At 51.1% G+C, this 26,223-nt stretch overlaps 3 protein-coding genes across 8 annotated transcripts in view; 2 read left to right on the forward strand and 1 right to left on the reverse strand.

Moving 5' to 3' along the window:
* Positions 1–347: 347 nt before the first annotated feature.
* Positions 348–21,314, forward strand: DPH7 (diphthamide biosynthesis 7). 2 transcript variants are annotated; one of them, XM_049896094.1, is made up of 9 exons: positions 348–552; positions 1,288–1,424; positions 1,803–1,890; positions 4,325–4,419; positions 4,798–4,970; positions 7,601–7,673; positions 7,752–7,817; positions 8,035–8,207; positions 16,168–21,314. In XM_049896094.1, the coding sequence occupies exons 1-9, from the start codon at positions 400–402 to the stop codon at positions 16,596–16,598; spliced, it is 1,389 nt and encodes a 462-aa protein (XP_049752051.1). In that variant the 5' UTR covers positions 348–399; the 3' UTR covers positions 16,599–21,314. The 2 variants fall into 2 exon arrangements, with proteins under 2 accessions (XP_049752051.1, XP_049752052.1); XM_049896095.1 differs by lacking the exon at positions 16,168–21,314 and adding an exon at positions 8,603–10,981.
* A 546-nt stretch (positions 21,315–21,860) lies between these two features.
* Positions 21,861–22,817, reverse strand: MRPL41 (mitochondrial ribosomal protein L41). Of its 2 annotated transcripts, none has more exons than XM_049896097.1 (2): positions 22,625–22,817; positions 21,861–22,433 (listed from the first exon to the last, which is right to left on the reverse strand). In XM_049896097.1, exon 2 carries the CDS (start codon positions 22,423–22,425, stop codon positions 22,018–22,020), a length of 408 nt encoding a protein of 135 aa, XP_049752054.1. In that variant the 5' UTR covers positions 22,426–22,433; positions 22,625–22,817; the 3' UTR covers positions 21,861–22,017. The 2 variants fall into 2 exon arrangements, with proteins under 2 accessions (XP_049752054.1, XP_049752053.1); XM_049896096.1 differs by having other exon boundaries at positions 22,589–22,816.
* Positions 22,818–24,111: 1,294 nt separating this feature from the next.
* PNPLA7 (patatin like phospholipase domain containing 7) overlaps positions 24,112–26,223 on the forward strand; it is a 73,242-nt gene continuing 71,130 nt past the window's right edge. For 3 of the 4 annotated variants that reach the window (XM_049897188.1, XM_049897191.1, XM_049897189.1), the window contains exons 1-3: positions 24,112–24,380; positions 25,850–25,924; positions 26,088–26,169. In XM_049897188.1, coding sequence (XP_049753145.1) covers positions 24,351–24,380; positions 25,850–25,924; positions 26,088–26,169 — 187 coding nt within the window. In that variant the 5' untranslated portion in view covers positions 24,112–24,350. The remainder of the gene's footprint in view (positions 24,381–25,849; positions 25,925–26,087; positions 26,170–26,223) is intronic. The other variant, XM_049897190.1, reaches the window with a different exon arrangement.

The following is a 26,223-nucleotide window of genomic DNA, read 5'->3' on the forward strand; positions in this document are numbered from 1 at the left end:
CTACGGTGGCAGTCAGCCGCGGCAAGGACAGCCGAGGCCGGCACCTCTCGGGCGGCCCTGGACCAGCGCCGCCTGAACGACCGGGCCTCTTGCCCTCAGGCTCCCAGGCCCTCTCCCGTCCTCCGCCCAGAAACCCCGGCGAGTCCGTGCCGGACCCTCGGCTGCCCCTGCCCGAGGGCCAATGGCCGAGCGAGGGCCGCGGTCCGGCCAGGGCGACAAGTGGGTGACGTCCGTAGTCCTGGAGCGACGGCCGCCGGCCGACAGGGGGCGCGACAGCCGGTATCTCGCGGCCGGAAGTCCGTCCATGCCGGAAGTCCCGTCTGGCGCCCCGGAAGGAGTCGTAAAGGAGGCGGAGTCCGGGGGTCGACCGCTGGTTACCGCCGGGGCGGAGGCCTGGCGATGGGAGCCCGCGTGCGGCTGCTGCAGACGGTGGACACCGAGTACACGGCCGACTCGGTGGAGTGGTGCCCGCTGGAAGGCTACAGGCACCTGCTGGCGTGCGGCACCTACCAGCTGCGGACGCTGGAGGACAGCTCTGACCGGGAGAGCCAGGTGCGCGACGCCGCCTCCAGGCAGGCCGCCGGGCCGCGGGGTCCCAGGCGGGGTGAGCCCCCGGCGTCAGGCTCCTCACCCAGAACGTGCTGGAGCTGGAGAGGCCTAGGGAAGGCAGGGCCTCGGAGAGGCGCGCCGGCCGCGAACGCTGGCGCTCTCTGGCCTCCGACGGCGGAGGCTGGAAGCAGGCAGTCGGCATCAGTGGAGGGGGAGGTGGGGAGCCGGCCTTGTGGCCAGAACACGGGCTAGAAACGGGTGTCCTGAAGGCGGAAAGCGTTTGGTGCGCAGGTGGGGCTCGAGCTCGCGAGGGGACTCTGCTCCGGAGAAAACGGGCTCTCTTCGGAGCTGTAGCTAAGTACTTGCAGGCTCCTGTAAAGATCCAAACAGGAGCAGCCCTGACAGTAAGGGCACCAGAGCCCCACACCCAAACCAGGGTGGCCCCAGGCAGACTTGGACCTGTGGTGGTCATCCCAGCCGACACAGGCCTCGTGTTGGCAGGTTTAGAACAGCCTCCAGTGCTGGGTGGGGGAGAGCTCACCGGCTCATCTTGATCATTGTGTTGAAGAGAAGAGACATTTCTCCAGCCTAGAGAAGTCAGGGCTGCTGCTTCCAGGCAGGGTCCTGCTCTGCTGTAGTCTTGGCAACCCTTTGCTTTCCCCTGGTTCCTTTTCTTGTTTCTTGGATTTCTCAGAGTCCATTAGGGTGTGCAGAGAACATATTTTCTTTTTTTTGAAGAGTGGAGTGGACTTCGATGGGGAGCCTCCAGTCCGTTTAGGTCGTCTCTACCTGTACAGCTTCAGTGAGGAGAGCCCTGCTTCTCCTCTGGTTGAAATCCAAAGAAGAGACATGGCTGCAATCCTGGACATGAAATGGTACAACTTTGATAAAAACTGCAGTTGGTTTGAAATTTATCTTGAGTGTTTAGTATTTAGGGGAGTCAACACGATGGGGAGCTACCTGCACTTGGGCTCATTTCCTTACTGCCCTACCACCTGCTGGCACTTGGGGTGCCGTGACCTTAGGGGTCATTCCCTTTGTCAGCATTCCCTAGCCCTGGAGTTAGGATAGGCTTGGAAAGCAATGCAAGTTTTTGATCTTATAAGCTGGGAAATCTTTCATTTGAGAACAGATTTGTAGTTTCTCACCCAGTTTTAGGGATGAAACTTAAGTGATAAATTACTGGGATGGTGGTGTCTTCTGGTACACGGGCATGTCCTGTGTTCTGACTGAGATGCGAGTTCCCTCCTCAGGTGCCACATTCCAGTGGCTGGCCACACCCTCTTGGGCTTGGCAGATGCTGGTGGATCTGTACAGCTGCTCCACTTGGTGGATTCTGAGGTGAGTAACGGGCTGGCTCTGGGGAAGGAAGGGGAGGTGGTGGTAGTCTGATGAAGGTGGCTATGTTGGGAGAGTTTTCTAGGACAGTTTGTTTTCAGTGGTGAGCTTTATTCTAAGGTAGTGTGCCATCTTTTCTAAATGGTTTTGGGGTCTGCATCTAACTTCAAGGAAGTCACGGTTGGTGGACCTGAAAGCTCTCTGAAGGAAAGCCCGGGCAGGCACGGCCCGAGTGGATGATGCTGAAAACGGCTGCAGACAGCCACGGGAGGACAGTTTTTCCACCCATCACTAGGGGAGCACAGTTCTTTTGTAGGTTTTTCCGTAGTGCTTTGAAGGGATCCTGTACCATGAGTTTGCAAAATGGCTGGATCTGATTGTTGGGGCGTGGGGGGAGGTAGGCTGATTCCCCCATGCACTAATTTCGTCTTTAAAAGTGGGGTCTTATGGGAGAGAGCAGGCTGTCTCATTAGGGGGAGAGTAATTGGGAGTGTGTAGCAAGGTGTATATGGGTTTTTTGTGTGAGAGACTGACTTGATTTGTAAACTTTCACTTAAAGCACAATAAAAGTTATTATTTTAAAAAAAAAAAGTGGGGTCTCAAACCCCCAGGGTGAACAGTAATGTGCCAAAGCTTTATAAAAAGCACCAGGATAAACAGTGTATCTTCCTGGAGGTTGGTTTTATATGGTGGTAAGGCATTTAAAAACATTAGTTAAAGACAAAATGAGACTTCAAAGAAAACTGAAGTTTGGGGCAGGCTGATAAGCTTATCCCCAGGCCTCTGCTGTATATGTTTATTCTTTTCTGTTTTTCATGGTTCTTAGGGAAAAAATTGAGAATCATGGTCCTAAGCAAAAACAAAGTTTGAGAAGTATTGTCTTAAACAAAAAATTGAGCAATGTCCTCCTGACTGATGGGGCCATTTAGCTGTGGCTGGGGACTCATCATTTTATCATGTAAAATGGAGCTGGGAGGGAAAGGGCCTTGAGGGATGTCCAGGGAAACCATGCTGCTTCAGGGGCCCACATCCTGCCTACAGTCAACTGCAAGTCCCAGAAGTAAGGTCTGCCGTTTGCCTTCACATCCCTCTTAGGACCTTATATAGGTGCTTCCTGAGATGGACAGCCAGCTGGGCCTTGGGCCTCCTCAGTATTCAGAGGTCTTCAAAAATAGAGTTGGGAAATCTCTAAGGAAGGTGGTAGGCCCAAGACCAGGGCTCAGGGCCCAAAGCCAAAAAAAGCCACTGCCATCGAGTCAACTCTGACTCATAGCGACCCTACAGAACAGAGTAGAACTGCCCCGTAGAGTTTCCAAGGAGCGTCTGGCAGATTTGAACTGCTGACCTCTTGGTTCACAGCCGTAGCACTTAACCACTAAGCCACCAGGGGCTCAGGGCAGGAGCGGTAAACTCTACACAGGCCCTGACGAAGCAGCTGCTGGGAGCCTAACAGAGTTATCACTCTCCAGGTGGCTTAGGTAGTAGCAGATACGCTTACCGTCAACATTCGTATATAATATGTATCCTGACGCACAGAGACCTTAGAAAAGAGAAACAGCTGTTTATCCTGAGATAGAAAAGTTTTCATTTCTCTTTGGAGACAAAATGCACCAACATTCCCATGGAGTCCCGGGGTGGTTGAGCGTGGTCTGGCTGTGGTCCCCTGGAGTCCTGGGGTGGTCAAGCATGGACTGGCCATAGTTACCTTGGAGGGCCAGGGTGGTCAAGCATGGACTGGCTGTGGCCCCCTGTAGGCCTGGGGGTGGTCAAGCATGGACTGGCCGTAGTTACCCTGGAGGGCCAGGGTGGTCAAGCATGGACTGGCTCTGGTCGCCTAGAAGCCTGGGGTGGTCAAGCATGGACTGGCTGTGGCCCCCTGTAGGCCTGGGGGTGGTCAAGCATGGACTGGCTCTGGTCCCCTAGAAGCCTGGGGTGGTCAAGCATGGACTGGCTGTGGCCCCCTGTAGGCCTGGGGTGGTCAAGCATGGACTGGCTCTGGTCCCCTAGAAGCCTGGGGTGGTCAAGCATGGACTGGCCATGGTCTCCTGGAGGCTTGGGGTGGTTGAACATGGACTGGCCATGGTTCCCTGGAGGCCTGGGGTGGCCTGGTGTGGACTGGCCATGGTCCTGGAAGCCTGTTGGACATCACGGTGGTGCTGGGGAGTGTATGGAGTGCGAGTTGGCCTAATGAGCAGAGAAATGTTCTTTTTCTCAGGGTAACATATGCAGGAAAGTTCTACAGGCGTGTGAGCTCCTGAAGAGTAGGACCAGTCCCTAAGTGTCCTCAGGTTCTGCTCTGTGCAAGGGATGTTGGAGCAGTTGCACGTTTCACTCACATTGGGAGTCAGTCAGGAGCCTTGACTTACTGGAGTTAGAGGAGAAGAGAAGCCTTTCAGTGTTGGCTGTTTCCCTGATAGAGTTCCTTTCTCCCCAGTAGAAGAATGCCTATGCACTGCAGCCGTTCTCCAGCCTCACCCTGGGGGAGCAGAGTCTGGCCTTGTCCCTGGATTGGTCCACTGGGAAGACAGGAAGGTAGCGAGGGTTGGGGGGAGGGGGTGAGTCTTCCTCTGAGAACCCATTCAAGTTTTCATGCCAGAGGGAATTAAAGTCATTCTATGTTAATCTTGCTGCCAGTGCTGATCTAAAAAGAAAAAACTGCATTTTTCTGGATTAATGGTGTTGATGTTTTCATTAAGAGAAACTGACCTTGAGTTCTTTTGACAAGGCACGTGGTCAGTTTGAATTTTGCCAAATATCCAAGTAAGCCTCTTAAGGGGTAGTGTGTTCATGGACATGGTTCATGGGGAACCTCTGCCCTGACATGTCTTGGGGGTGCAAAGTGTTTCGAGTGGGGACCCAGAAGAGGGTGAGTTTGAGTTACGGGTTTTCCCATTGGCTTTCTGTGTCTAGGGCCAGTGGCCAGCCCTTGAAAATCATCAGCAGTGATTCCAGGGGACAGCTCCACCTGCTGACAGTGAATGAGGCTGGGCCAGGGCTGCAGGCGGAAGACTCATGGCAGGCCCACCACTTCGAGGCCTGGATCGCTGCTTTCAACTACTGGCAGACGGAGACCATGTACTCAGGTGGGCACTGCCCTGCTGCTGATAGTCCCATGGGGACCCTGGTTGGAGGGAGGCAGCGAAGAGGGTGCAGTGCCAAGGCATGGGGTCTGGGTGACCTCTCGTTCAGGTTGTTTCTTCTGGGTCAAAAGGTATGATGCCAGTTTAATTCTTTAATCAGTTTTCAGTAGAGCAATTTGTCTATTTTTCCCCTTTTTATTCATTTTGATGGAATCACTTTTGTTGATAAATTACACTGTATGTAAGTTTTATAACAAAGATTTGGTTTATTAATCTTTTTTAATATCAAGTTTTACTGCTTATGTTTTCAAGTGTGGTGAATTTTGTGTTTTATGTTCTACTAAGTCTAGTTTTCCTGGGATAAGCATAATAAATCTGTTTTGTCCAGATTTGATACATTTCCTAGTTTTTTGTCAATATCAAATTTTATGTACTCTGTGCAGTTTTAGGTATTGCTAGTTTTCTTTTGTGTTCTCTGTTTTTTCTCACATTGTCACAGTGTTTAATATTGCCAGGGGATTTGAATTAGGAAGTTATGGCAGATGGAGAATGGATGGGAGGATGGTGGATGGAGAGATGGATGGATGGTGGATGGACGGGTGGATGAATGGAGGGATGGTGGGTGGATAATGGAGGGATGGTGGGTGGATGGAGGGATGGTGGGTGGGTGGAAGGGTGGTTGGTGGAGGAGGGATGGATGGTGGGTGGAGGGATGAGTGGTGTGTGAAGGATATACAAAGGATAGTGGGTGAAGGGGTGGATGGAGGGATGGATGGTGGGTGGATGGAGGGATGGATGGAAGGATGGATGATGCATGCTGGGTGGGACGGATGGTGGGTGGATGGAGGGATGGATGGTGGGTGGATGGATGGAGGGGTGGATGGTGGGTGGGACGGATGGTGGGTGGATGGAAGGATGGGTGGTGGGTGGAACAGATGGTGGAGGGATGGATGATGGATGGTAGGTGGATGGAGGGATGGATGGATGATGGATGATGGATGGTGGGTGGAGGGACGGATGGATGGATGGTGGGTGGATGGAGGGAGGGATGGATGATGGATGGTGGGTGGATGGATGGAGGGATGGATGGTGGATGGTGGGTGGATGGATGGAGGGATGGATGATGGATGATGGAGGGGTGGATGGTGGGTGGATAGATGGAGAGATGGATGGGTGGATGGATGGAGGGATGGATGGTGGATGGTGGGTGGAGGGGTGGATGGTGGGTGGATGGAGGGATGGATGGTGGGTGGAGGGACGGGTGGTGGATGGTGGGTGGGTGGTTGGAGGGATGGATGATGGATGGTGGGTGGATGGATGGAGGGATGGATGGGTGGATGGATGGAGGAATGGGTGATGGATGGTGGGTGGAAGGATGGATGGTTGATGGAGGAATGAATGGTGGATGGTGGGTGGATGGATGGATGGTTGATGGAGGAATGAATGGTGGATGGTGGGTGGATGGATGGAGGGATAGATGATGGATGGTGGGTGGAGGGATGGATGATGGATGGTGGGTAGAAGGATGGATGGTTGATGGATGAATGGTGGATGGTGGGTGGATGGATGGAGGGATAGATGATGGTGGGTGGAGGGATGGATGGATGATGGATGGTGGGTGGAGGGATGGATGGTGGATGGTGAGTGGGATGGATGGTGGGTGGATGGATGGTGGGTGGGACAGGTGGTGGGTGGATGAAGGGATAGATGATGGATGGGTGGGACGGATGGTGGATGGATGGAGGGTGGTGGGTGGAGGGATGGATGGTGGGTGGATGGATGATGGATGGTGGGTGGGACGGATGGTGGGTGGATGGATGATGGATGGTGGGTGGGACGGGTGGTGGGTGGATGGAGGGATAGATGATGGATAGTGGGTGGGATGGATGGTGGGTGGATGGAGGAATGGATGGTGGGTGGAGGGACGGATGGTGGGTGGATGGATGGAGGGATGGATGGTGGATGGTGGGTGGAAGGATGAATGATGGGTGACGATATACAGGGTGGTGGTGGTGGAATGGTTGTGCCTGGCCTTTTCCTTTATGCTCCTTTCACATTCACTATGGGCCCCCATCTTTGCCTGCTTCCTCTCTGCATTCAGGTTACTACCGTTCATCCTATGTTTTGCTTGTCTTCAAAGGCTGGTTGTGGATCAGGATCCCATCTCCCCATTCTTCCCATCCTTTCATTTCCCCTCAAACAGGCACAAGGGTCCTTTTTAATGTAAAGTTACAAAGGGCCTTTCTCTTTCAGACACCCCTGGGGGTGTGCTCAAGGTTCCACAACCGTAAGTCCTCAAGTTCACTGCTTTCTGCGTGAAGTTTCTGACACGGCCGCCCTGGTTCTTGGCAGCCGAGCCCTGACTGCCAGAGCCTTTGAGGAAAGCAGTTTAGGGACTCGTACCTCATGGCCACAGGCACCTGTGCTGGTAACTTCCTGCCTTCCCCTTTGTTCCTGCAGGCCCTTTCAGGTACAGCGGAGATAGTTCGGGTGTCTCCGGATGTCTCGGGGCTCTCCTGCCGGGGGCAGGCTGAGGATGCCCAGAGTCTCCTTGAGGAACCCCCATCTCTCCCAGAAATACTGCGTTCTGTACTCAGTGCCGATCATTATCAAGATATCCTGTCTTCACACAGGGGGTGATGATGGACTCCTGAAAGGCTGGGATGCCAGGAGGCCACACGATGCACCTCTCTTCACCAGCAAGAGGTAGCTGCCGAGGGTCGGAGTGGGCACTGGCAGCAGCCCTCCATCCTGGGCCTCACTAAGCAGCCCCCCTACCTGCAGGCACTCCATGGGCGTGTGCAGCATCCAGAGCAGCCCCCACCACGAGAACATCCTGGCTACAGGAAGGTGAGGCCCAGCCCGCTCACAGATCCTCCTGCGTCTTCACCCCTTGCCTCACGTTGTGTGTAGGGCAGACTCAAACCAGAGTGGAAGGCGTCTGAGTGCAGGGAAGGGCTTTTGGTACTGGAGGGGGATGGGGGAATCTTCTGGGAACGGGCCCTGCCGCCTCGGGGCTTGGGAAGGGGCTCGGCTTCCTCAGTGAGGGAGGTGGCGGTCGTTACAGCTATGACGAACACATCCTGCTGTGGGACACGCGCAACATGCAGCAGCCGTTGGCAGACGTGCCTGTGCAGGGCGGCGTGTGGCGGCTCAAGTGGCACCCTTCCCACCCCCACCTGCTGCTGGCTGCCTGCATGCTCGGAGGCTTCAAGGTCCTCAGCTGCCAGAAGGCTGTGGGTGAGTAGGGGTCGCCCTGCCCTGCCAGGCCTCCCCACCCTCCACACATCCCGGTCTCCCCTGGGCGCCAGCTCCAGAGCCTGTTTCACATTCTCACCTGGCCAGGGCAGCTGCTTCGCACCTTCTGCCTTCAGCAGTCTGACCCCGTCAGCACCTTGGGTCCCCGTTACAGCGACTGTACCCACTCCTCCTAGGTTCTTCCTGCTCGTGCACTTTAGACTTCGTGGTCCGGTGTTCCCATGCTCTGGCAGAGCCCGTGATGGGCCACCCCATGGTGTTTCCCTAGTCACTAATCCTCCCACCTAATGGCTTCATATTTCTTTCCTCCTCAAACCACCCCACCTCTCCGCACATGTTCACGATCTCACCTCTCTCCTCCCCACACCGTGGCGCAGAAGGAGCAATAAAGCACCAACCTCTCCTCCCTTGTGAAGGCCTATGGCCTCCCCGAATCGCTCTTGCCCTCTGCCTGTCAGGTGGGTGCACGTGTCTGCCCTCAGCCTCCGCACAGTTTCCCTCCCCTGTGCTGTCCCAGCACCCCCTCCTCTGCACCTGCGTTTCCGGCTCTCTGGGCCTCTCTGGTTACACGAGCACACGGGTGGCTCTCACCTCACAAACACAGAAACTACCCAGACACCTCCACCCCTTTGAGTCCCCTCCGCTTTCCTGTTTTCTTTTCTATTCAGGAGCCTAAAGAGTTGTTTATACTCGTTTTCATTTCCTCACTCCATTTCTCTTTTTTCCCGTTTATTTCTCAAAACTTTTTATTTTTTAAAAATTGTCAACTAACAGAAAAAATGCAAGAACGTAGTAGAGCGAATGCACCCTTCAGCTGACATCACTGTTTGCTAGCCTTTCCTTACGTTGGCTTTTTCTCTTTTTGCATGTGTACATGTACATGTGGTCTGTAATTGTTATTTTGCTGAACCATTCGAGAGTAAAATGCAGATATCATGACCCCCTCTGATTTTTTCAGTATGAATTCCTCAGCAAGGGGTCATATTCTTGTTTTGTCGACACTGATACAGTGCTGTTACCTGATGTATTCAAATGGCACCATTTTCCCCGTAGTATCCCCTGTGGGTCCCCAGTGCAGGAGCTGCCCTGCATTTAGTTGCCGTCCTCTCTGGTCTCGTTTGTCCTGGAACAGCCTCTCTGCTGTGCTGTGGTTTCATGACACTGGCATTTAGAGTTAGAACTTTTGGTTGTCTGTCAGTCCATGTTTGCATGACTCTTTGCTTGTGATTAGATTAGGGTTAGGCTTTCTTTTTTCTCTTCATAATAGATTTATTGAGATAAAATTCAAATGCCATATAATTCACCTATGTAAATTGTACCATTCAGTTGTCTTTAGTATATCCACAGAGTTGTGCAACCATCACTACAACGAATGTTAAAATATTTTCATCACTTCAAAAGAAACTCCGTATCCTTAGCCAGCACCCTCCAACCTCCCATCTTTCACAGCCTGAAGCAACCACTGATACACTTCTTGTCTGTATGGACTTGCCTTTGCTGGACATTTCGTATTCCTTCTAATGGGTATGAAGAAGTCTCTTGCTGTGGGGTTTTTTTTCTTCCTTTTGTTTTTTTATTGCATTAAACATACAGGTAACAGAACGTTTGTCATTTCCGCAGTCTTCACGTGTGCAGTTCAGTTGATGTTCACTATTTTCATCATGCACAACCATCACCATTAACTGTCCCTGAATTTTTTAATCACATTTAACAAAGCCCAGGGTCCCCTAATCTCGGTGTGGTTCTGACTGGTGTTTCCCCAGTGATCAGTGACGTCGAGCATCGTTTCACGTGCTTCTTGGTCATTTGTAGATCTTCTTTGGAGAAATATCTGTTGAGATCCTTTGGCCATTTTCTAACTGGGCTATTTGTTTCTGTTGTTGAGTTGTAGCCTTTATATATTCAAGATGCAAGTCCCTCATTAGGTATATAATTTGCACATATTTTCTCCCATTTATGAGTTGTCTTTTCACTTCCCTTTGAAGCACAAGTTTTAAATTGACGTAGTCTAACTTACCTGTTTTTTATTTTATTGCTTGTGCATTTGGTGTTGTATCTGAGAAACCATTGCCTGATCCAAGGTCATAAAGATTTACTCCTGTTTTCTTCTGAGAGTTTTATAGTTTTGGCTTTTATATTTAGGTCTTTGATCTATTTTGACTTAATTTTTGTATATTGTATGAGGTAGGGGTCCAGTTTAATTCCTTTGCATATAGAAATCCATTTGTCTCAACACCATTTGTTGAAAAGACTGTTCTTTACCATTGGACGGTTGGTCTTGACAGCTTGTCAAAAATCAGTTGACCACAGATGCGTGGATTTACTTCTGTACTCTCAGTCCTATTCCATTGTTACCAGTATCACACTGTCTGGATTATTGCTGTGTGGTAGGTTTTGGGATTGAAAAGTGTAAGCCCTTCAACTCTGTTCTTTTTTACGATTCTTCTAGCTCTTCTGGGTCCCTGGAATTCCATGTGAACTTTACGGTCAGCATGTCAATGTCTATAAAAAAGCTGGGATTCTGACAGGGGTCACCTTGATCTGTAGATCAGTTTGGGGAGGATTGCTGCCTTAGCACTGTTAGGTCTTCCCATCCATGAATGTGGACTGTCTTTCCATTTATTTAGACCTTTCTTAATTTATTTCAACAAAGTTTTGTGGTTTTCAGAGTATACGTTTTGCTTTTTTGTTAAGTGTATTCATAAATATTGTTTCTTTTTGATGCAGTTATAAGTGGGATTGTTTTATTAATTTCATTTTTACATTGTTCATTGCTACTCTGACTATATAGAAATACAATTGACTTTTGTATTTTGATATTGTATGCTGCAACCTTGCTGAACTCATTCATTAGTTCTAATTTTTTTTTTTTTTAGTGGATTTTATAGTATTCTTTACAAATAAGATCATGTCATTTGCAAATAGATACAGTGTTACTTCTTCCTTTCCAGTCTGGATGCTTTTATTTCTTTTTCTTGCCTATAATTGCCCTGGCTAGAACTTCCAGTACAATGTTGAGTAGAAGTGTCAAGAGTAGACATCCTTGTCTTGTTCCCAATCTTAAAGGGAAAGTGTGGCCTTTGGTCATTAAGTATGATGGTAGCTGTGGACTTTTCTTAGATACCTGTTATCAAGGGGAGGAAGTTCCCTTCTATTCCTAGTTTGAGTGTTTTTGTCAGGAAAGGGTGTTGGGTTTTATCTTAGTCATCTAGTGCTGGTATAACAGAAATACCACAAGGGGATGGCTTCAACAAACAGAAGTTTACTCTCTATAGTCTAGTAGGCTAAAAGTCCAAATTCAGGGCATCAGCTCCAGGGGAAGGCTTTCTCTCTCTGTTGGCTCTAGAGGAAGGTCCTTGTCATCAGTCTTCCCCTAGATTAGGAGCTTCTCAGCACAGGAACCTCAGGTCCAAAGGACATGCTCTGCTCCCAGCGCTGCTTTCTTGGTAGTGTGAGGTCCCCAACTCTCTGCTCACTTTTCTTTTCTTTTATCTCTTGTAAGATAAAAGGTGATGCAGGCCACATCCCAGGGAAACTCCCTTTATATTGGATCAGGGATATAACCTGAATAAGGTTGTTACATCCCACCCTGATCCTCTTTAACGTAACCCAATCTTGCCTCATTAACCACAGGCAGAGATTAGGGTTAATAATACACAGGAAAATAATACCAATTACAAAACTGGAGGACAACCACACAATATCGGAAATCATGGCCTAACCAAATTGATGCATATTTTGGGGGGACACAATTCAATCCATAACAGGTTTTGTCAGAAACCTTTTTCTGTGTCTTACTGAGATGATTATGTAGTTTAATTTTTTTTTTTTTAATTTAATCTATCAATACGGTGTATTACATTACTTGATTTCTGGGTGTTAAATTGACCTTGCATTTCTGGGGATTAAATCCCACATCATGATGTCATAGTTCTTTTTGTATGTGGCTGGGTCTGGTTTATAGTGTTGTTCAGGTCTTCTATCTGTTTTATTCATCTTCTGCCTCGTTGTCCTGTCCATTATTGAAAGTGGGATTGGAGTCTCTAACTATTGTCGTTGTCTATCTGTCCCCATTGTTTCTGTCAATTTTTGCTTCATGTATATATATGGTTATAATTGTTAGGTCTTCCTGGAGCACTGACCCTTTTGTCATTATAAAATGTCCCTCTTTATCTCTAGTATAATTTTTTTGTTTTAAAGTCTATTTTGTCTGATATTGATATAGCCACTCAAGCTTTCTTATGGTTGCTGTTTGCCTGGTATGTCTTTTTCTTTCAGTGTATTCGTATCTTGGAATCTAAAGTGTGTCTCCTATATTAGCGTAAGTGTTTTTGTCAGGAGTGTTACAAAAGTGACATTGCCATTTGAAAATCTTTTTCTGTTACAGGTGACGTGACTCATTTGCGTTTACGGATATCACTGCTTTGTTTGATTTCAACTCTGTCATGTTTTAGGTTGTTTTTACTTTGCATTTATGGGACATTTACTGGATTGTTTCTCCATGTGTTCTGTTTCCTCTGTTATACTTGATTTTGGTATTTAGGAAGGCCGTGCTTTTATCGTAGTGTTAGCTATATGCTAATATATAATGCTCCGAATCCCCTTTTTTCTCACTTAACCTCCTGCTAACAAGTTTGTCGGAAACTCTGGTGGCACAGTGGTTAAGAGCTACAGCTGCTAATCAAAAGGTCAGCAGTTCAGATCCACCAGGCGTTCCTTGGAAACCCTATGGGGCAGTTCTCCTGTCCTGTAGGTTCACTATGAGTCGGAATCGACTCGACGGCAATGGGTTTTGAGTTTTAACAGGTTTGTCAATTTCACATTTTACCTTTCAATCTCTACCTATTACCTGTGTGACACCAGTGAACTTACTCTCCCTTTCCCTCTTGTCCTTCTCTCATTTTCAGTTGCATTATTTCTACTTAGACATATGACATTTACATCATTTCCTTATCACATCCTTGTCCCTTCTTTCTTCTTAGCTTTAGCTCACAGGGAAGTGTTCTTGGTCCCCGTTGGCCCTTGTGCTTGCATGCCCCTTGATGTCGCTTGCCTGGGGAGAGCCTGTCCTGACGGACTCTAGGACCGGCTCCTGAGTGTGGTGCTCCTGGAATTCTTGAATGTTTAATACTGCTTTTCTGTAGTCTTGATAGTTGAAACACAGCTTGGCTGACTACCATATCCTTGGCTCACACTTTCTTTCCCGGAGTTTCTTGGCAATGTCTCTCCCTTTTGTCATGTCTGGGCCAATGTGGCTGCGTCTCCCTGTCTTCTGCCTGCAGGACCTGGGGTTGTTGTTGTTTTAATCCTTAAAGTTGAATCATTTTCTAGGACACATGCCAGAGGGCTCACCATTCCAGGTCGGTTTTGCCGGGTGCCTGGTGGGTCTGCTCCATGTGTAGATTAGATTTTTTTTTCCCCATGTCTGGAAGGTTTTTTCAGTTATAGCTTTAAATAATTGTTTTGTTTTTCTCTAGAAACTTCAACTTTGTGTACATTATATTTTCCTGCCATTTCAGTCACTTTTTCTCTGGTCCTTTTCACTTCATTTTATCTCCGCTCCCCGCTCCCTTCTCTTTGCTGTGTCCTTGCCTTCCTCGGTGCCCTTTGTTCGCTTTTCAGTTGCATCTTTTCTCCCTGTGCACTTTTTTTTTTTTTTCAAATTTTTATTGTGCTTTAAGTGAAAGTTTATAAATCAAGTCGGACTCCTTATACAAAATTTATACACACCTTGTTATATACTCCTAATTGCTCTCCCCCTAATGAGACAGCACATTCCTTCCCTCCACTCTCTCTTTTCGTGTCCATTTGGCCAGCTTCTGACCCCCTCCACCCTCTCACCTCCCCTTCAGAGAGGAAATACCAACATAGTTTCATGTGTCTACTTGATCCAAAAAGCTCATTCTTCACCAGTATTATTGTCTATCCTATAGTCCAGTCCAATCCCTGTCTGAAGAGTTGGCTTTGGGAATGGTTCCTGTCCTGGGCTAACAGAAGGTCTGGGGACCATGACCTCCAGGGTCCTCCTAGTCTCAGTCAGGCCATTAAGTCTGGTCTTTTTACGAGAATTTGGAGTCTGCATCCCACTGCTCTCCTGTTCCTTCAGGAGTTCTCTGTTGTTTTCCCTGTCAGGACAGTTATCGGCTGTAACTGGGCACCATCTAGTTCTTCTGGTCTCGGGCTAATGTAGTCTTTGCTTCATGTGGCCCTTTCTGCCTCTTGGGCTCATAGTTATCTTGTGTCTTTGGTGTTCTTCATTCTCCTTTGCTCCAGGTGGGTTGAGACCCCTGTATACCTTTTGATTTATCTTCATTTTTAAGACAGTTTTGTCTTTCTCTTCTCTCTTTCCAGAAGGCATTCGTGTCTGATTTTGTGTTCTGTACCGGCCATTCTGAGGGTGAGTTTCTGGGCGTGGGCTTTGCAGGGCAGCGATTGGTGCACACGCACCTCACTAGAGGCCACATGGTGTTACTGTCTCAGGCCACCCCTCTGGGTTCGTCAGTCTTCATGGAGAGGATCTGGGAGCTGAGTGAGGGAAGGAGCTTAATACTCTCCTGTTTGGTTGTCGGCTTTGTCCCACAGTTCCTAGCCCATTGCTTCATTGTGCGCAGAGCTGTGTGGGAGCGTCTGTCTGTCGGTTGGTCGGTCGGCCTCAGCATTCCCACCACAGCTGGAGAGGGCAGGTGCGGCTCTTGGAGTCAGGAAGAGGTCCAGAAGTCTGAGCCTCGATCAGCGTCTACTGTCTTCTTCACTGTCTACGTGTGTCCCACCTTCTGAGGAACCTGGTGTCTGTAATTCCTGAACCTTTCTCGAGATCTGCATTGGGAGTTGTTGAGGTGGTGGTTGCCCTGTCCCTCCAGCCTGCAGTTCCACACTCTCTGGTGCTGAGTCAGTGTCACTCAAGGACCTACTTTCCAACTTTAGAATTTTGTCTCCAGTTCTATGTCTGTGTAGTTTCTTTGCTGTCATTGTTGTGGAGGAGGATAATAGAAACACTTGTGTTTGGTCGGCCCCGTCCAGCTGGGCTCATCTCCTCACAATTGCACAGAGACCGCAAGTCCAGGTCAGCAGCGTCCATCCCATCACACCTGTCACCCTCAGCGTCAGCCCCCACGTTTGCTGTCCCTGGGACTGTGCTGCTGCCAGTGACTTTTCCCTGTGCTCTGGACGCAGAGGTCCAGCTTCTCGGAAGTGGGAGGCTAGGGCATGTAGCAGCAGGATGTCACAGCAGCGAGACCAAACACAACTTCACCCAGACCTGCTTCTTCACTTCTTGGAAAGTGGTGCCTTCTTTAATTCAGTTTTCCAGGTCCCAGACTCAGGGTCGGCGACACCTCATCATATGTTTCTGGTTGCAGTTTCTCTTTCAAATTCCTGATTGCTGTGTGCTGTCTGGGATGCTGCTATGGTCTCTTTCCCGTCCCACCGTCCACCTTCAGCAAATTCCCCGTGAGGAAAACTGGTCATGCCTCCCCTTGTGTCAACTCTTTAGTGACACCTCTCAAGCTAAAAGCCAACATCTGTAACGGGGCTTGCAGAGTGCGTGACACCAGCCCCGTGCTCACTGACTCCTCCAGCATGTGTGGTGGTGTGTGGCCCCAGGTGTGCTGTGTGCTCTCCCGCCTCTGCGGCTCACCTACTACTCTGTCTTATGCATCCCTGCCCCACCCACAGAGGTGGCCTCCCACCTTGCTTCTCTGACTTGTCTGGCTTCTAGCTCTGCATACATGTGGTGCTGCACGAGACGCTCTCTTCTCCGTCCCTCTGTCCTGAGAAGTCCACACACTGCACACAGCACCTACTCCATGAGAGCTTGCGGGCAAGCAAGCGACTGCATGGCTTGAGTCTCCCTTTGGGGGTGTGGGTGGAAAGGGGCCGTTAGCAGGGGCAGAGATGCGCTCTGGCAACAGCGCCCTTATCTTTGCTCCCTGATTCATTGCAGAGGAGAAGCAGGATGCGTGTACGGTCTCATTGTCCCACACACTACACAACTCGCTGACCTACGGGGCCGACTGGTCCTGGCTTTCCCTGCAGCTGCCACCAAAAGCCCAGCAGCTGGCCCCTTCAGCATCCTTCCACCACAGCAACACGGGAGCCAGGCCAGCAGACTTGCAGCACAGCCTGAAGATCCAAGGCACGTCATTGGCCACCTCCCCAGATCGTGCGGGGAATGGAGACAGAGAGGGCCGTGCCTCACAAGCCAAGCTTGTGGCAGACGATGTGAGGAAGGTTGGCAGCCAACTGCATGTCACAGGGGGGAAGCCCTGTGACTGTGACTCCACCCTGGAAGGGACAAACTTAGACATGAACCTCCTAGCCACGTGCTTGTTTTATGATCACGCACTTCACCTCTGGAAGTGGGAAGTGAGCTAAACTGGACAGGAGTTTGCTTGAACCCATAAAGGCCATTTCCACAAATAAAAAGCCCCGTTTCCATAAAGCTCCATGCCCTTGGGCTGGCTCACCTAGTTCTTGCTGTGGCCCCTGCAGGCTGCTGTATAGGTAGGTGTCTGTTTGTGGACCTGCCATGTGGACGGTCAGAAAGGCCATTAGCATCTCTTAGACAATCCTTCCCTGCGAAGCCATCAGAAGCGGACAGGATGAGCCACCTGGCAGGAGGGGTTTCCTCATCCTGGGCCGCTTACTGGGCATGGGAAGACCTGGTCTCTAGCTCTCAAAACTGTTAGTTGTTCATGTATTTTGACTTTGAGTATTCAAACAATTATTTATGTTAATTAAATGATTTTTTTTTTTTTTTTTTAATGTTACATCATCACAAGTCATTGTAAGTGAACATTTAACAAGATCACCTCCTGGCAAACCAGAGGTGCTTCCATGAGACCCCTTTGCAGACATAGGGAGAAAGCAATACACACATCATAAACTTGAAATATGTGACATGTTGTTGGTGTTATTAGGTGCCGTTGAGTCAGGTCTGACTCAGAGCAACCCTGTGTACAACAGAATGACACACTGCCTGGGCCTGTGCCATCCTCACAACTGTTATGCTTCAGCCCACTGTTGCAGCCAGTATGTCAGTCCGTCTTGTTGAGAGTCTTCCTCTTTTTCGCTGACCCTCTACTTTACCAAACATGATATCCTTCTCCAGAGACTGATTCTTAGCGAAAACATGTCCAAACTATGTAAGATGTAGTCTCATCATCCTTGGTTGTAAGGAGCATTCTGGTTGTACTTCTTCCAAGACAGATTTGTTCGTTCCACAGTATATTCAGTATTCTTCACCAGCACCACTGTTCAAAGGTTCTTTGATCTTCATTATTCACGGTCCAGCTTTTACATGCATGTGAGGCGACTGAAAACACCATGGCTCGGTCAGGTGCACCTTAGCCTTAAAGGTGACATCTTTGGTTTTTAACACTTCGAAGAGGTCCTTTGCAGCAGATTTGCCCAATGTAATGTATCGTTTGATTTCTTGACTGCTGCTTCCATGGCTGTTGGTTGTGGATCCATGTAAAGTGAAATCCTTGACAACTTCAATCTTTTCTCTGGTTATCATGATCTTGCTCATTGGTCCAGTTGTGAGGAGTTTTGTTTTCTTTATGTTGAGGCGTAATCCATACTGAAGGCTGTGGTCTTTAATCTTCATTAGTAAGTGCTTCAAGTCCTCTTCACTTTCAGCAAGCAGGGTTGTGTCATCAGCATAACGCAGGTTGTTAATGAGTCTTCCTCCAACCCTGATGCCCCGTTCTTCTTCATATAGTCCAGCTTCTCGGATTATCTGTTCAGCATACAGATTGAATAGGTATGGTGAAAGAATACAACCCCGACACACACCTTTCTTAACTTTAAACCACTCATTATCTGCTTGCTCAACTGCCTCTTATCTATGTACAGGTTCCTCACGAGCACAATGATGTGTTCTGGAATTCCCATTCTTTGCAGTGTTATCCGTAATTTGTTATGATCGACACGGAGAGAACTTGTGAAGCATTTCATTGTACTTGGATCCCATAATCAACAGCCATGAAGGCAGCAGTCAAAAAATCAAACAACACATTGCATTGGGTAAATCTGCTGCAAAGGACCTCTTTAAAGTGTTGAAAAGCAAAAATGTCACCTTGAAGACTAAGGGGTGCCTGACCCAAGCCATGGCATTTTCAATTGCGTCATATGCATGTGAAAGCTGGACAATGAAAAAGGAAGACAAGAAGAATTGATGCCTTTGAATTGTGGTGTTGGCAAAGAATATTGAATACACCATGGACTGACAAAAGAATGAACAAATCTGTCTTGGAAGAAGTGCAACCAGAATGCTCCTTGGAAGCAAGGATGGCGAGACTGCGTCTTACATACTTTGGACATGTTGTCAGGAGGGATGAGTCCCTGGAGAAGGACATCATGCTTGGCAGAGTACAGTGTCAGCGGAAAAGAGGAAGACCCTCAACGAGGTGGACTGACACAGTGGCTGCGACAATGAGCTCAAGCATAGCAACAATTGTGGGGATGGCGCGGGACCGGGCAGTGTTTCGTTCTGTTGTGCACGGGGTCGCTATGAGCCAGAACCGACTCGACGGCACCTGACAACAACACAGTCGGATGCCTTTGCAGAGTCAATAAAACCCAGATAAACATCCTTCTGGTATTCTCTCTTTTCAGCCAGGATCCATCTGACATCAGCAGTGAGAGCCCTGGTTCCGCGTCCTGTTCTGAATCCGGCCTGAATTTCTGGCGGTTCCCTGTCGATGTACGGCTGCAGCTGCCCTTGAATCTTCAGGAAAATTTTACTTGTGTGTGATAATGATCCTCTTGAGTAATTTCCACATTTGGCTGGATCACCTTTCTTGGGGATAGGCATAAACATGGATCTCTTCCAGTCGGTTGGCCAGGTGGCTGTCTTCCAAATTTCTTGACATACACGAACGAGCACTTCCAGTGCTGCATCCATTTGCTGAAACATCTCAGTTGGTATTCCATCCGTTCCTGGATCCTTGTTTTTCACCCTTGCTTTCGGTACAGCTTGGACCTCTTCCTTCAGTACCATTGGTTCCTGATCATATGCCACCTCCTGAAATGGTTGAATGTCGACCAATTCTTTTGGTACAGTGACTCTGAGTTTTCCTTCCATCTGCTTTTGATGCTTCCTGTGACTTTTAATATTTTTCCTGTAGATTCCTTCACTGTTGCAACTCGAGGCTTGAGTGTTTTCTTCAGTTCTTTCAGCTTGAGAAATGCCGAGCATGTTTTTCCCTTTTGGTTTTCTATCTCCAGGTCTTTGCACATGTCATTTTAATACTGTGTGTTCTGGAGCTGCCCTTCGCAATCTTCTGTTCAGCTCTTTTACTTCATCATTTCTTCCTTTTGCTTTAGTGACCTGATGTTCAAGAGCACGTTTCAGAGTCTCTCTTGACAGCCATTTTGATCTTTCTTTCCTGTCTTTTTAATGACTGTTGCTTTCTTCATGTAAGATGTCCTTGATGTCATTCCACAATTTGGTCTCCAGTCATTAGTGTTCAACATGTCAAATCTATCCTTGAGATGGTCTCTAAATTCAGGTGGGATATACTCAAGGTTATAGTTTGGCTCTCCTGGATGTGTTCTAATTGTCTTCAGCTTCAACTTGAACTTGCATTTGAGCAATTGATGGTATTTCTGCAGTCAGCCCCTGGCCTTGTTCTTACTGATATTGAGCTGTTCCATTGTCTTTCCACAGATGTAGTCAATTTGATTCCTGTTTATTCCATCTGGTGAGGTCCACGTGTATAATTGCCATTTATGTTGTTGAAAGATGGTATTTTCAATGAAGAAGTCATTGGTCTTGCAAAATTCTATCATACCATCTCCAGCATTGTTTCCATCACCAAGGCCATATTTTCCAACTACCGATCCTTCTTTGTTTCCAACCTTCATATTCCAATCGCCAGTAATTATCAATTCATCCTGATTGCATGTTTGATGAATTTCATACTGTAGAAGTTGGTGAACATCTTCAATTTCCTCATCTTTGGCATCAGTGCTTGGTGTGTAAATTTGAATAATACTTATATTAACTGGTCTTCCCTGTAAGCATATGGATATTTTCCTATCACTGACAGCCCTGTACTTGAGAATATATCTTGAAATGTTCTATTTGACAATGAATGGAACACCATTCCTCCTCTTCATTCCCAGCAAAGTAAACCATATGATTGTCTGATTTAAAATGGCCAATACCAGTCCATTTCAGCTCACTAATGCCTATGATATCTATGTTTACGCATTCTACTTATTTTTGATGACTTCTAATTTTTCCTAGATTTGTGCTTCCTACGTTCCACATTCCAATTATTAATGGATGTTTGCAGCTGTTGTTTTTGAGTCGTGCCACTTCAGCAGATAAAGGTCCCAAAAGTTTGACTTCATCCTCATCATTAAGGTCAGCTCTTCTTTGAGGAGGCAGCTCTTCCCCAGTCACCTTTTGAGTGCCTTGCAACCTGAGGGCCTCATATTCTGGGGCAATATCAGACAGTGCTCCGCTGCTATACCTAAGGTTATCACTATTCACTTTTTTCAGAAATAGACTGCCAGGTCCTTCTTCCTAGTCTTAGTCTGGAAGCTCAGCTGAAACCTGTCCACCATGGGTCACCCTGCTTGTATTTCAATACCAGTGGCATAGCTTCCAGCATCACAGCAACAGGCAAGCCCCCACAGTAAGATAAACTGAGAGACAAGTGGGGAATGTGACGTATACATGGCAAATTAATCACACTTCCTCATTGTGGCCATAACAAACTGATTAGATTCCAAATCCTGGGCGTGTGCGGCTGTGCAGCCAGTGCTTCTTGTTTGGCCGGAGGGAACTCTGGTTGAATTAACAGGCCCTTATTTTTTACTGAGTTAGTCTGGAGCCCTGGTGGAGCAGTGGCTAAGCATTTGGTCGTTGACCAGGTCGGCAGTTGGAATCCACCAGCCGCTCCTTGGAAACTCTATGAGGCAGTTCTATTCTGTCCTATAATAGGGTCACTATGAGTCGGAATCCACTCAGTGGCAATGATTTTGTTTTGTTTTTTCTACATCTACTGGGATATGTGTTCAGAGGCAGAAAGTTTACATTTCTTCCCTTATTTTCTGATCATACAACATGCCAATACAAGCTAGAGTCTATGTAATAAAAATGATAAATTCCAGCTAATGGCCCGTTTATTTCAACCAAAAAATGCTGGACCCTCTTTTAGAGGCTGATTTAAGGATGTTTAACCTAAGGGTTGGTTAATAAATATTCAGCAGGATTTTGAAGAGCTGAAGGAACCGTGCATTGAAATTGGAATGAAGAGACGATTACAAGAGGAACCCTAGTTTTGGCACTGATTCTTGTGTAGCCTCATCTTCTGCAGGCCTCCCCCAAGCGGGACAGTTAGTTTAACCTGATGTGAAAAAACAGCTGCTTTGGAACCTATTAAGAATATCCTCATTGATTCTTCCTTGGGTTGAAGAATTTGAGGGATGAATGAACCAGGGTTATCGCAACCTGCCTTGTAAATTCTTTTCTCCCTGTAAGCTAAGTGATGTGTTCTTGCTATTGGCATACTCCCAAAACCTTTCGTTTGGGGCGACGTCTTCCTCTAAAGAGTTTCAAAAGTGACTGGAGCAGTGCCTCGGTCACTACTAACCTGTTACCTGGCACACTTTCACAACAGTCTGATGCCAAAAACAGACACTACACAGAACAACTTTATCTCGGAAAGGTCTTTAATATCCACAGGAGGAGAGAAACGCCTCCCCGCCCTCCACTCCCCTGAGAATGAATGGCTTACAGACAAAACCAAGGGTCACTGCCCGGCGCCTTCTCTACTCTCTACCGCGGGAAATTCTTGGGGTACAGCTGGAAGAGCTTGCCCTCCTGTGTGGGCTCGAAGCCGTACTTTTCCAGGTTCTCGGAATCGAACGTCCCCTCTTTAAAGTCCTTTTCAACAGCAGGGGCAACCGCTTCCAGAAAGAGCTGTTGGGCCGTCAGGGGGGTTTCCGCGCCCGCGGGGGCGCGGTAGTTGACGTAGGGCTTGAGCCTGAAGCCGGTCAGGTCCGGGACCACCAACTCCGGGACCATCTCCTTTATCAGCACGAACTTCCGGCCCGGGGCGTGCACGCCGGTGCCCTTGGCGCCCCGGCCCTTGTTGAAGGTGCGCGGCCCGCGCTTGCTCGTCCACCTGCTCATTCGGTCTGCGCCCCGGACCAGGGCGCGGCTCACGCCGCTCAGCAAGCCCATGCCGCCGCCTGTGGACGAGGGGCGTCAGGCGGGCGGCGCCCAGGATGGGCGCGGCTCCCCGGGGTACGAGGGCGGGACTGCCGCCCCCGGGCTCCGCGCTCCCCGGCCCGGCGCGCGCCCCCCACGCGCCCCCGGCCCCGCGCTGTGGCCCCTCTCCGCTCACCGAACCGGCCCCGCGCTGTGGCCCCTCTCCGCTCACCGAACCGGCCCCGCGCTGCCTCCCCGGCCTGCGAAGCCCTGGGCCCGCGCCGGGTCCCCGACCGCGCTCCTCTTCCTGCCGACAGCAACGCGGCCCGGCTCTGCAGCTACTGTAGCTCCGATTGGCTGTGGCCGTCCACCCAATGAGCAGCCTCAACCCTGCGAGGGGCGGGACTGGATGGAGACTCGGCCAATGCGCGGGGAAATCCGGGTCAGGGGGCGGTACCGTCTCTGACTGGTGTGAGGCGGGGGCGGGGCGCCGGCGGGGCGGGGCGCCGGCGGGGGCGGGGCCGAGGACGGGTCGTCGCCCTTTGCCCCGTCCTCGCCGCTGGAACCCAGCCGTGAGCCGCCTCCGGCTCCCGATTCTCCGGCCCATCCGTGCCCGCCGGGCACTACCGGGCGCCAGCGTCCGTGGCCCCAGTCACCCCGGCAGGGCTGGCCCTGACCCCGATCCCGCGGCGCTCGTCTGCCTCCGCGGCGGTGTGCCGCTTCCGGGCGGGTCCTGTTCGCGTCGAGCTGCCCGCCGAGGTGCTGCCGCAGGGTCTTGTGCCGCGGGGCCCTGCCCTCCGGGGTCTTGACCCGCTGGGCCCTGGCCTCTAGTGCCCGCAGCCCCGAAGGAGACTCGTCTCAGAGCCAAAGGCGCCGCGTGGGCAGCAGCGCCAGGGCCCCGACGTGGGCAGGGAGTGAGCGCGCAGTAACGGGGCGCGGCCGCCTGGGCTGCAGTTTATGGGGCGCTTCTCTGGGGGATTGTGACGAGACGGCCCTGCCTCTGCCCCTGTTCTGAGGAGCCTGGGAGCCAAAGGGAAGCCCGCTAGCTGCCAGGGGCTCCGCACCGGCGTCAGTGACCTGGCTGCTGGCCCCCGGGGGGCCGGGCTGGGCAGCGATTTGGGGTGGTCACCACGTTCCTCGCCCTCTGTGGCCAGCACACCGTCACACGGCCAGGATTGGATTGTCCCGGGCGGGAAACAGCAGCCTCCCCACCCACCTGAGCGGTGCGGCCCCTCCTCGGCCGGCCCTTCCCTTACCAGCTGCCCAGACCTGCACGCAGCCGCGCCCCCTCCCCGGACCCGCTGGGAGCCCCGCCCCGGACCCGCTGGGAGCCCCTCCCCTGACCCGCTGAGAGCCCCGCCCCGGACCCGCTGAGAGCCCCGCCCCGGACCCGCTGGGAGCCCCGCCCCTGACCCGCTGAGAGCCCCGCCCCGGACCCGCTGGGAGCCCCGCCCCCTCCCCGGACCCGCTGGGAGCCCCGCCCCGGATCCGCTGAGAGCCCCTCCCCTGACCCGCTGAGAGCCCCGCCCCGGACCCGCTGGGAGCCCCGCCCCTGACCCGCTGAGAGCCCCGCCCCGGACCCGCTGGGAGCCCCGCCCCCTCCCCGGACCCGCTGGGAGCCCCGCCCCGGATCCGCTGAGAGCCCCTCCCCGGACCCGCTGGGAGCCCCGCCCCAGACCCGCTGAGAGCCCCGCCCCGGACCCGCTGGGAGCCCCGCCCCCTCCCCTGACCCGCAGGGAACCGGGTCAGTGACTTGGCCACCGGTCAGGCTCTCAGGAGCCACGTGAGAACTGTTGTGGGACTAAACCAGCTGCGTTTTGGGGAGAGCAGAATTCTTCGCTAGGATTTCCTTTCAGTGAAAAAAAACTGACTTGGAAAGGAACCCGGGGAAACACTACTGGTGGGGTGTTTGCTCATCCCCACCTGCGGGTCACCTTGACCGTGTTTTGATTTTAGCCATGGAGAACAACTCCGACACCTGTGCAGAGGTAAGGAACCAGGGCTCAGCGATAAGTCACACTGTGCTGTTTCCCAGTGTGGGGACCCTTCCAGACAAGGAGAACAGGCTCTCTTAGGGCTGTTCTGTTTCTTTCCTCTGGAACCCTATACCCTTTGGAGCCCACTGGTGTGAAAATGGTTTGGGGCCCTTTGCCACTACCTGTCAAAGCTGGCACCTGTCCTAAACAGCGCACTCTCCCCAGTGCTGACAGTGGGTGTGGCCGCTGGACACTGGGAGACCTGCTTCTTCCTCGAGGTTGCAGTGCCCTTTCTGACCATCCCTTGTGACGGGGCGGCTCACTTTTTCGCAGTCTGACACCTGTAGCTGCTTCCCAAAGGCCTTTCCTCCTAAGCCAAGACCTTAGATCAGAGAAAGTGATGGAGATCACCCATTTCAACCCCTGCCTTGGAGCAGCTCGGCTTTTCAGGCTTTTCATTGTTGGGCGTGGCTGTGCGTGCGCTTCTGCAGCCAGACTGGTGGGTCCCTGGGGGCTGGTGAAGGCAACACTGTGTTTGTTGGGCCCCATTCGCTGAGTGGGCCTTCAGGGCTGGCAGAGGTGACCCTGTGTTTGCCGAGCTGGGCATCCCTCACTGCCTCCCAGGCTGGTCCTGGGCTGAGCCTTCTGCACGCCTGTTTAATCTGTGGGTGCAAAGTTCTCATTCAATGTGCTTCTTCGAGTGCTTTCTGTCCCATGGGCTCTCTGCCAGGCAGCGGTGTTGTCCAGCTCTCCAGAATACGGGGCAAGCTCCTGTGCCCTTGGCACTGGAGTCTTCTGGAAGGACCCACAGGTGCCCCCCACAGGTGCTCAGGTGGCTGCAGGGGACAAGCTTTAGGCAACAGAAAAAGGGCACTGGTGGCTCTCAGAGATCTTTGCTTCTTTGTCTTCTTGGGGATTGGCCCGCACCCCAGATGCCCACCCATTTGTCGTTCTCCGCCCATTACTCTCTCGGGGGAGCGTGGCTCACAGGCCTCCTTTGCTGCCTGTGTGCTTCGCCTGTGAGCTGGCAGTTGTATTCTCAGACTCCAGAAGTTCCAGACCACGGGCTCAGGCGGCCATGCAGTCGAGTGCTCACAGCACCCTGGGGGACAGCCTTCGCTTCCCTGGGGTCCCAGAGGCATCTTTCATGTCTGGAAGCAGAGGCCCAGATGGGTTTACAGGCATCTGATCTTAAGGACCTGCCCCACGGGTGGTGGAAGAAAGGCTGCTCTAGGGGGTTCTCTATAGGTGGACTCAGAGAGCCTCAGCATTTCCCACAGACACTTCTTTCTGGGCGTCTCAGGGCTGCTGACTTTCTTCCTCACGTCCATTCTGTTCTTGCTGCCCGGGCCAAGCCTCCGAGCTGTGTGTAGGGATGCCAGCGATGGCCCGACATTGTCTCATCCTCGCCCTGTCCCTCTCCACTCTCTCCCTGCTCCCCCGCATCTCACCCCCTGACCCTGGCTGTGCCTCTGCTCCAGGGTGCCTTCTGTCTGGGCTCCACCTTGCACTCCTGGGGGCTGCAGCTCATGGAAGAGAACTTGCAGTCGTCTATGGTGAGCATCTCACGGGCTTCTGGGGTGATAGGCGACTGGGCAGGGCAGATGGGTCCGTGTTCTACTGCACCCCTACCCGCGCCCATCTTTCTACCCTGGCCAGTGGGCAGGGGCTACGTGGCAGCCTTGGTGACCTGTGCTCAACCCGATCTCTCTTGCCCAGCTCATCGGGGTTGTCATCGGGGCTGCCCTGGTCCTCGTCAGTGGCTGCATCTTCTTCATGTACAGAAGGGTAAAACAGTCTCGTGAGTATCTCAGACTGGCTCCGGCTCTGGGGAGAGGGCGGAGGGCTTGGGGAG

This window comes from Elephas maximus, chromosome 9 (assembly GCF_024166365.1).
Source record: "Elephas maximus indicus isolate mEleMax1 chromosome 9, mEleMax1 primary haplotype, whole genome shotgun sequence".
NCBI classification, from domain to species: domain Eukaryota; kingdom Metazoa; phylum Chordata; class Mammalia; order Proboscidea; family Elephantidae; genus Elephas; species Elephas maximus.

Excerpts from the sequence above, each read along its gene's own strand:
- DPH7 (XM_049896094.1), top strand. The coding sequence starts at position 400 with ATGGGAGCCCGCGTGCGGCTGCTGCAGACGGTGGACACCGAGTACACG. Across the intron at positions 553-1,287 it reads GCTCTGACCGGGAGAGCCAG|AGTGGAGTGGACTTCGATGG; the intron begins GTGCGCGACGCC and ends TTTTTTTTGAAG. Across the intron at positions 4,420-4,797 it reads TCCACTGGGAAGACAGGAAG|GGCCAGTGGCCAGCCCTTGA; the intron begins GTAGCGAGGGTT and ends TTCTGTGTCTAG.
- MRPL41 (XM_049896097.1), bottom strand. The coding sequence starts at position 22,425 with ATGGGCTTGCTGAGCGGCGTGAGCCGCGCCCTGGTCCGGGGCGCAGAC.